Raw genomic sequence first — 10500 nt, forward strand, 5'->3', positions numbered from 1 at the left:
CTTTGGATATATACCCAACAGTAGGATTGGTGGGCAGTAGTTCTAGCTTTAATTTTCTGAGGGACCTCTATGCAATTTTCTCTAATGGCTGTAGTAATTTACATACTCATCAATGGCATAGATGAGATCCCTTTATTCTACATGCTCACCAACATTACTGATCTTTTATCTTCCCAATAATAGTCATTCTAACAGATGTGAAATGATATCTCATGATTTTGATTTGCCTTTTCGTGGTGATGAGTGATGCTGAGCTCCTTTTGATGTATCTGTATGCCTTTGCAAAAATGTCTATTCAGTCCCTTTGCCTATTTATAAATGAGGAGATGAAGGAAATCTCCATAGCTTCTCTCAATTTTCCTGTAAACCTGAAACTGTCCTTTAAAAAAAGTCTATTATTTCAAAAGATATTAAAAAGATACGATTGACTATTAGACAAAAATCATCTAAATTCGCTCAAAAGAATATAGAAAAGAAAATAGGTTATAAAGGGGACAAAAAGTAAACTACAAAAAGATGAACTTACACCAAAATATTTAACAACTACATTAAATGCAAATACACTACACTTGAAAGGCAGAAGTTGTCAAGATGGACAGAATAATCTTCAGCTAAGTTATGGACTAATGATACACACGTCATTATGATAAAGTTCAGAACAAACACCATGCATGATGAGTAAATGCTGTATTTCAATTTACAAAGTTATAGAGTAGACAATACAGAGCTCAGAACAGAGTCTGCTTAAGAATCTCTCTCCCTCTGCACCTCGCCACCTGCCAGCACACACATATGTCCTCTCACTCTTAGAAAAATCAAGAAAAAAAATGAAAGTAGATTGTATTTGTCTAGAACTGCTGTTGATGGTGATGGAGAGGAATAAGTGCGAATGGCTATGCAATTTCTTGTTGGGGGGGCAAAGACATTGTAAAATTAGACAGTATTGATAATTTCATAATTTAAATTGTATACCATTAAATTATATACTTTAAATAATTAAATTATATATGTGTAGATTCTATGCCAATAAATCCATTAAAAACCGATAAATTATTGAAAACTCATTTTGAAATGATGAGCTATATGTGGTATAATTGAATTTAAATAAAAAGAATATAATTCTTAAAAACCCAGATAAACGTTAAATATAATGATCATTTGTACAGAATAAAAGGCCATCAGGAACTATTACTAAAAATATACTTACCATGAACAGAAGTTACGTAAATGTTGTATTAAAATCACTGCATAATAATGACTTTGGATCTCTTTTAGAATTAAAATGTTAAGTGATAAACATTTCTTTTTTTTTTCTTGGTAATAAATTAATTTTTATTGGTATTCAATTTACCAACACACAGAATAACACCCAGTGCTCATCCCGTCAAGTGCCCCCCTCAGTGCCGGTCACCCATTCACCCCCACCCCCTGCCCTCCTCCCCTTCCACCATAAATAGTGCGTTTCCCAGAGTTAGGAGTCTTTATGTTCTGTCTCCCTTTCTGATATTTCCCACACATTTCTTCTCCCTTCCCTTATATTCCCTTTCACTATTATTTATATTCCCCAAATGAATGAGAACATACACTGTTTGTCCTTCTCTGATTGACTTACTTCACTCAGCATAATACCCTCCACTTCCATCCACGTTGAGGCAAATGGTGGGTATTTGTCGTTTCTAAAGGCTGAGAAATATTCCATTGTATACATAAACCACATCTTCTTTATCCATTCATCTTTCGATGGACACAGAGGCTCCTTCCACAGTTTGGCTATTGTGGACATTGCTGCTAGAAACATCGGGGTGCAGGTGGCCCGGCGTTTCATTGCATCTGAATCTTTGGGGTAAATCCCCAACATTGCAATTGCTGGGTCGTAGGGCAGGTCTATTTTTAACTCTTTGAGGAACCTCCACACAGTTTTCCAGAGTGGCTGCACCATTTCACATTCCCACCCAGGGTAAGAGGGTTCCCCTTTTCTCTGCATCCTCTCCAACATTTGTGGTTTCCTGCCTTGTTAATTTTCCCCATTCTCACTGGTGTGAGGTGGTATCTCATTGTGGTTTTGATTTGTATTTCCCTGATTAGAAGTGATGCAGAGCATTTTCTCATGTGCGTGTTGGCCATGTCTATGTCTTCCTCTGTGAGATTTCTCTTGTTTTGCCCATTTCATGATTGGATTGTTTGTTTCTTTGGTGTTGAGTTTAAGAAGTTCTTTATAGATCTTGGAAACTGCCCTTTATCTGATACGTCATTTGCAAATATCTTCTTCCATTCTGTAGGTTTGTCTTTTAGTTTTGTGGACTGTATCCTTTGCTGTGCAAAAGCTTCTTATCTTGATGAAGTCCCAATAGTTCATTTTTGCTTTTGTTTCTTTTGCCTTCCTGGATGTATCTTTCAAGAAGTTACTGTGGCCAAGTTCAAAAAGGGTGTTGCCTGTGTTCTCCTCTAGGATTTTGATGGACTCTTGTCTCACATTTAGATCTTTCATCCATTTTGAGTTTATCTTTGTGTATGGTGCAAGAGGGTGGTCTAGTTTCATTCTTCTGCATGTGGATGTCCAATTTTCCCAGCACCATTATTGAAGAGACTGTCTTTCTTCCAGTGGATAGTCTTTCCTCCTTTATCGAATATTAGTTGACCATAAAGTTGAGGGTCCACTTCTGGGTTCTCTATTCTCTTCCATTGGTCTATGTATCTGTTTTTGTGCCAGTACCACACTGTCTTGATGACCACAGCTTTGTAGTACAACCTGAAATCTGGCATTGTGATGCTCCCAGCTATGGTTTTCTTTTTTAAAATTCCCCTGGCTATTCGGGGTCTTTTCTGATTCCTCACAAATCTTAAAATAATTTGTTCTAACTCTCTGAAGAAAGTCCATGGTATTTTGATAGGGATTGCATGAAACGTGTAAATTGCCCTAGGTAACATTGATATTTTCACAATATTAATTCTGACAATCCATGAGTTGGAATACTTTTTCCATCTCTTTGTGTCTTCCTCAAATTCTTTCAGAAGCGTTCTATAGTTTTTAGGGTATAGATCCTTTACCTCTTTGGTTAGGTTTATTCCTAGCATGTAGATGGGTCCTGCTTTTTTTCCAGTCTGACACCCTGCGCCTTTTGATGGGGTCATTAGCTTGTTCACGTTCAGAGTTATTATTGAAAGATTGGAGTTTAGTGTCATCATGATATCTATTCATTCCTTGTTTTTGTGGATTGTTCCACTGGACTTCTTAAAGGGGAATTTTAGGAGTCCCCCTTAAAATTTCCTTCAGAGCTGGTTTGGAGGTTTGGAGGTCACATATTCTTTCAGTTCCTGCCTGTCTTGGAAGCTCTTTATCTCTCCTTCCATTCTGAATGAGAGCCTTGCTGGATAAAGTATTCTTGGTTGCATGTTCTTCTCATTTAGGACCCTGAATATATCCTGCCAGCCCTTTCTGGCCTGCCAGGTCTCTGTGGAGAGGTCTGCTGTTACCCTAATACTCCTCCCCATGAAAGTCAGGGATTTCTTGTCTCTTGCTGCCTTAAGGATCTTCTCTTTATCTTTGGATTTTGCAAGCTTAACTGTTGAATGTCGAGGTGCTGAACGATTTTTATTGATTTTAGGGGGGATCTCTCTATTTCTTGGATCTGAATGTCTGTTTCCCTTCCCAGATTAGGAAAGTTTTCAGCTATGATTTTTTCAAATACATATTCTGGACCTCTGTCCCTTTTGCCACCCTCGGGAATCCCAATTAAATGTAGGTTTTTCTTCCTCAGGCTGTCATTTATTTCCCTTAATCTATCATCCTGGTCTTTTAATTGTTTGTCTCTTTTCCTCAGTTTCCCTCTTTACCATGAACTTGTCTTCTATGTCACTCACTCGTTCTTCCACCTCATTAACCCTCGTCGTTAGGACTTCTAGTTTGGATTGCATCTCATTCAATTGATTTTTAATTTCTGCCTGATTAGATCTAAATTCTGCAGTCATGAAGTCTCTTGAGCCCTTTATGCTTTTTTCTAGAGCCACCAGTAGCTTTATAATAGTGCTTCTGAATCAGCTTTCTGACATTGAATTGTAATCCAGATTTTGTAACTCTGTGGGAGAGAGAACTGTTTCTGATTCTTTCTTTTGAGGTGAGGTTTTCCTTCTCGTTATTTTGCTCAGTGCAGAGTGGCCCAAAACAAGTTGTATTGGGAAAAGGAGAAAAAGAGAGGAGAGAAAGAAGGAAAGAAAAGAGAAAAAGAAAAAAGAAGAAAAAAAAAGAGGGAAAAAGGAAGAAAAAGAGAAAAAAAAAAGGAGAAAAGGGTGGGGAAGCAAACAGAAATAAAAAACAAAAACAAAAACAAAAACAAACAAACAAACAAAAAAAACAAAACCCAACACGGGGGAGTATCTTCGGATTCTGTATACTTTAAGTCTCTTGACTTCCCTTGGAACTTGTTCGTCTAGCTAGTCTTCTGGGGAAGGGCCTGTTGTGCTGCTTTTCAGGTGTTAGCACTTGGGGGAGTTGCTCTGCCCCCTGCCTGGTGCAGGGCTCAGTGGGGGTTATTTATCCCGTGAGGCCCCAGGAGGAACAACCTCAGTGGCGGGGCCAGCTCTGGAGCCCTGGATTCAGCCCCCGCAGTAACTCCGGAGCTCTTGGTCTGCAGGGCCTGGAGGCTCCGGGGCGGGGTTGCTGATCTGCTCAGCTGGGGCAGGAGCGTCTTTGCTGTCCTGGGCCCTCCCGGCCTCTGCCTGTCCCGGGGGAGGCCGGATCCTGGGCTGTGTCCCGGCGCCCTGTGCTCCGGGGCCTGCGCTGTTGGATTTGCCCTCCCGCCCCGCAGCCCCCTCCGCGGAGCCGCCCCCGAACCCCCCACCCCCACCCCCCCGGGCTGCTCCGGGTCCCGCCGTGCGCGCTGCAACCCTTAGGGAGCTCGGCGCACTCTTCAGTCCCTGTTTTTGTGGATTATTTCTTGGTGCTTCCTCTTTCTTTTACAGGGTCCCCCTTCCTATTTCTTGCACAGCTGAAATAGGTTTGGTGGTCACATATTCTTTCAATTTCTGCCTATCTTGGAAGCTCTGTATCTCTCTTTTTATTCTGAATGAGAGCCTGAATGTTGAGGTGTGGAACGGTTTTTATTGATTTTATGGGGGGACCTCTCTATCTCCTGGATCTGAACGCCTGCTTCCCTCTCCAAGTTAGGGAAGTTCTCAGCTATGATTTGTTCAAATTCTTTTCTGGCCCTCTGTCCCTCTCGGCATTCTCTGGAACCCCAATTATATGTAGATTTTTCCTTCTGGGGCTATCATTTATTTCCCTTAACCTTTCCTGATGGTCTTTTGTTTTTCTCTTTTGTCCTCAGCTTCCTTCCTTGACATCAACTTGTCTTCTATGTCACGCACTTTTCTTCCACCTCATTAACCCTGATTGTTAGGACTTCCAGTTTGGATTGCGTCTCATTTAATTGATTTCTAATTTCAGCCTGATTAGATCTAAATTTTACAGTCATGAAGTCTCTTGAATCCTTTATGCTTTTTTTTTTCAGAGTGACCAGTAGCTTTATAATTGTGCTTCTGAAATGGCTTTCTGACATCGAATTGTATCCCAAATTCTGTTACTCTGTGGCAGAGAGAACAGTTTCCGATTTTTTCTTTTGTGGGAATTTCTTCCTTCTAGTCATTTTGCTCAGTGCAGAATGGCTGTATGAATGGATTGAGCCAAGAATATCAACTACAACCTAAGTAAATTTCATCCTAGATGATTCTGCCGTGGTCAGAGACTAGAAATTGAGAACATAGATCAGAATGAAATAAAACAAAAGGAACACTAAAATGACAAGCAAATTAAAAAAAAAAGTAAAAAATAAAAGGCCAAGGATCCCAAAGAAAAAGAAGAAAAAAGAAGAGAAAAAAGCAAATGTAAAGGGGAAAAATAAAAGAAAAAAAAGGAGAGGAATAAGGGAGAGGGGGATTGGGAAATATTGGTGGTGACGAAAGTGTAGTGGAGGGAGAATGTAGTCTACCTGAGGGGTCCTAGAGGGTGATCCTCTTGTTTCTGTGTATATTAAGTTCTGTATGTTAGAATCTACTCAGTCCCAAATTTATATAAACAGGAAATACTTGTAGAAAGCCCCAAAACTGACCACCAAAGCACCAATGAGATAAAAGAGGGGGGCAGAATGGGAATACAAATCTCACAGAATGAACCAGCATGGTATACCACTTGGTTCTGGGTGTATTCTGGTCATGTTTTAGAAGGTAAATAACTTCCACCATTGTAGAACAAAATGAGGCAGAGAAAACAAAAAACACAAAACAAAACAAAAAAACATATCTTGTATATCTCCCAAAATTAGGTTGAGTATGTTGAAGGGAATCTAGAAGTGGAAAATATATCTAAGACCTATGAAAATGGTCTTAATGGTTTAAATATGAAAGTCAAAAAGGAAGAAACTTAAAAATGGTAAAATATTGTAGCTAAGGTTGGAAAAGTAAAAAAAAAATTGGAAATTTACAGTCTGATATACAAACGAGTTGTACTGGAAAAAGGAAAAAACAAAAGGAGGGATGCCTTCTAGTTCTATATACTGTAAATCCCTTGACTTCCCCTGGAGCTTTCCAGCGCTGCTCGGTCAAGAACTTGCTCTTCCCCTGTCCTTCCAGCTGGTCTTCTGGGGGACCAGAAGGGGAGGGGCCTGCTGTGCTGATTCTCAGGTGTGTGCATCTGGGGGAGCTGCCCTCCCCCCACTGGGTTCCAGGCTCCGTGGGAGCTGTTTATCCTGTGATGCCCCTTTTCCCTGGCAGCCCCACTTTGTACCAGGCACAGAGTGACACCAGGAAGAACAACCACACTGACGGGGGCCAGCTCTCCAGCCCTGAAGTCAGCTCCCGCAGTAACCACCACAGCTCCCAGTCCGCAAGGGCCTGGCAGGGGTTACAGGTTGCTGACCTGCACAGCTCCGGGTCCAACCGCGCCATGAACGTCTTTGGTGTCCTGGACCTTCCCAGCCTCGGTCTGTCCCGGGGGAGCGCAGGATCCTGGACTGTGCCCCCTGGTGCCCTGGGATCCAGGGCCTGCGCTGCTGGAATCGCGCTCCTGGGGTCGCAGCACCCGAAGGCAGAGGGTGCAGCCCCCTCCACAGGGAGCCGCCTCCTGACCTACTGGCTTCTCCCCGAGGTCCCCCCGGCGCCCTCCAGCCCTTTACCTCACTTGGCCCGGGGTGTGTGGCATGCTCTCCCCTGGGGCGCACCTCCTGTGTTAGTGACCCCGGGGACCTGGGAGCTCCATTGCCCCTCCCTCGATCGGCCCGAGTCCCTTGCTAAGCGCCTTTCCATCCCGGAAGAATCCGGTCCAGAATTTTAATTTTCCCCTTTCTCCGGGGCTGGGATTTCCTGTCCCCGAGGCTCCCTCTGCCGCCTTAGACCCGCTCCTCATAGGGACGCTCCCCGACTGAATTCTTTTTTACTTTTTTCCACCCTCCTACTTTGTTAGAAGCCAAAACCTTTCTATCTGTAGAGTACAGGCTATTCTCTCTTTAAAATCTCAGGTCAGATTTGTAGGTTTTCAGGATAGTTTGAAAGTTATTTTTGGAAGTTGGTGGGGCCAGGGGAATTGAGGCCCCTACTCTTCCACCATCTTGCCCATTTTTTCCCTTCAAACTAGGTTTTACCTTTCTCTACTTTGATCTCAGAAAATATGTTGTATCTATGGTGTATTTTAAATTCTTATTTAGTCTTGCCAGCCTAGATTATTTTCTCTCCTTCCCTCATTGGCTGACAGAATTCTCTTGGTATAGCACTTATATACCAATCACACAGATTAGCTGGATATCTCAATATTTTTGTAATATAACACTTTAAAAATCCCATACATAATGCATCAATTATGTTAATAGCCAAAAGAAACAATAAGAAATATATATATAAAGGATTTATGTATATTATATATTTATATTTAAGGTATGTGTGTGTGTGTGTGTATATATATATGTATACTTATTTATACACAATATGTATACACACACACACACACACACACACCTTTAGACCTTTGGTTCACTTGTGTGGAACTTTTTAAAGATAAACTAATGGGGGATCCCTGGGTGGCTCAGTGGTTTAGTGCCTGCCTTTGGCCCAGGGCATGATCCTGGAGTCCCAGGATCGAGTCCCACATCAGGCTCCCTGCATAGAGCCTGGTTCTCTCTCTACCTGTGTCTCTGCCTCTCTCTCTCTGTGTCTCTCAAGAATAAATAAATAAAATCTTAAAAAGAAATGAAAAATAAAAAAAATAAAGACAAACTAATGATATAATGTAAGGAATTTCTAACACAAAAAAAATAGTTCCATTGCTCTGAATGTGTTGAAAAGACAGTAAGATATCTTTTTTGAAACGTTCTATAGAGGTAATTACAAGTCATAAAATATTTTATTTATGGATGATCATTTTTTGAACACTTGTGATTGTATAAATATCTTTCTTATTAACATACCAGAGTGTAGACAGAGTTTTGAGCAGTGTTTCCTAATCAGCAACATCAGAAGTGAGCTCTCAATAAAAGAAAGAACCAGGCTGGCAATATAAGTAAGGGAAGCTACTAGTTTAAGGGCAGAAGTACCGAAAAAAGTAAGGAACTCTGGTGTGATATATTAGAGTGTGTTGTGTAAATCAGGATACACAGTATCATATTTGATATCTGTACAGATTAAGTAATCAACCGAAGTCCTCAATTCATCTTCTGCTTTCTGAGGTAATATTGATATGCCATAGCTTTCTCATGGCATTTTTCACTTCTGCATTCCTCAGTGTGTAGATAAGTGGGTTGAGAAAAGGTGTCCCAATAGTATAAAATACAGTTACCATCTTGTCCATGGGGTAAGTGGTTGGGGGGCGTGTATAAATGAATATACAGGGACCAAAGAATATGATTACCACAATGATGTGAGTAGTGCAAGTAGAGAGAGCTTTTTTCCTCCCTTCCGCACTGTGGTTTCGCAGTGAATGCAAGATGACAATGTAGGAGATCATCAGAATCACAAAACTGCTTGAGGAAATGCCCCCGCTATTAGACACCAACAGTAGGTTGATCACAAAAGTGTCCATGCAAGCAAGTTTCAGCAAGGGCTGCAAATCACAGCAGTAATGATCAATCAAATTGGGTCCACAGAAGGGCAATCTCAAAGCCAGGATAATCTGGGCTGTAGAATGGATAAAAGATCCAATCCATGCCAGAACAATTAGGATGGTGCAGACCCGCCGGCTCATGATGGTTGGGTAATGTAAGGGCTTACAGATGGCCACATACCGGTCAAAGGCCATAAGGATGAGGACTAAAACCTCCATGCAGCCAAAGAAATGCAGTGCAAAGACTTGAGTCATGCATTCATTGTAAGTTATGATATTTTTTGCAGAGAGTGAATCCACAATTAGTCTGGGGGCTGTGGAAGTTGAAAAGCAGGAATCAGCAAGGGACAAATAAAATAAGAAATAGTACATGGGGCTCCCAAGTGTCCGGCTGGACTTGATGGTTACAATAATAAGCAAATTCCCAACCACAGTTCCCAAATAAAAAATGAAAAATATTACAAATACCATTTTCTTTTTCATAGGATCTTGAGTCAATCCTAACAGTATGAACTCAGTAGTACTGTTATTTTGCTGCATTATTTCAGGCAAAGTGGGGAAAATGCAAGTTAGAAATAATTAATCTGCAAGGAATCATTCTGTGAAATGAATACTCTGTATTTGGAGGTTTAATCCATATGTTTGATCATGGAAGTGCCACTACCAGTGTATAATCCCCACCATTCATTTGTTTTCTTCTGAATAAAGTGGAAACCACAACATTTATTCACAACTTATTATCTTGGTTGCTTATGAAACAAGAAATAAAGCAATAACTATAGAGACCTGATTATTTAGGCATAATAAACATTAATTTAGAGGATTCGGCAAGAGAAGGCATCTTTCTGAGCTGAATGTGTTGTTTTAGTTTCTAGCAAGGATCTATTTGGATACAACTCTACAAAATGGGGAAAATTCATCATGATTTACATAATGCACTTTCATACTATTTCAACATAGTAGTTTAGTTGCAAAGTATCTTACAGTAAATATTCTGAACATTCAAGGAATGATGTAGAAACATTTGATAGTGTTTTCCGTAATGAAACCTAAAAGAGAGAAAGAGAGAGAGAGGCAGAGAGGACAAGAGATAAACAATCAATATTTTAGCAGTGAATATTCAGTCAATTGGTCAGTCCATTGTGAAACGTATTTTTTAATCTTTTACTACCTCAACTGAGTTTAATTCACTGTTACTAATTCTTAATAATTTCTGTATTTTTACAGTTCTCAATTCAGTTTCTTTTTTTTTTTTTTGTATATCTTTTTTTATTGGAGTCCAATTTGCCAACATATAGTGTAACACCCAGCACTCAATCCGTCAGGTGCCCTCCTCAGTGTCTATCATAAAACATTTTAATTTTGTTTTAATTAAAACAATTATTACTTTTTTTTGAGAGATCACTGACAGAAAAAGA

The 10500-nt window shown here is 40.4% G+C and overlaps 1 protein-coding gene across 1 annotated transcript; it reads right to left on the reverse strand.

Moving 5' to 3' along the window:
• Positions 1 to 8689: 8689 nt before the first annotated feature.
• Positions 8690 to 9622, reverse strand: LOC119878695 (olfactory receptor 4C11-like). Its single transcript, XM_038589278.1, has one exon. It carries the CDS (start codon positions 9620 to 9622, stop codon positions 8690 to 8692), a length of 933 nt encoding a protein of 310 aa, XP_038445206.1.
• Between the last annotated feature and the right edge of the window lie 878 nt (positions 9623 to 10500).

The sequence above is a fragment of the Canis lupus genome, unplaced genomic scaffold (assembly GCF_011100685.1).
Source record: "Canis lupus familiaris isolate Mischka breed German Shepherd unplaced genomic scaffold, alternate assembly UU_Cfam_GSD_1.0 chrUn_S1831H2028, whole genome shotgun sequence".
In the NCBI taxonomy this organism is placed as follows: domain Eukaryota; kingdom Metazoa; phylum Chordata; class Mammalia; order Carnivora; family Canidae; genus Canis; species Canis lupus.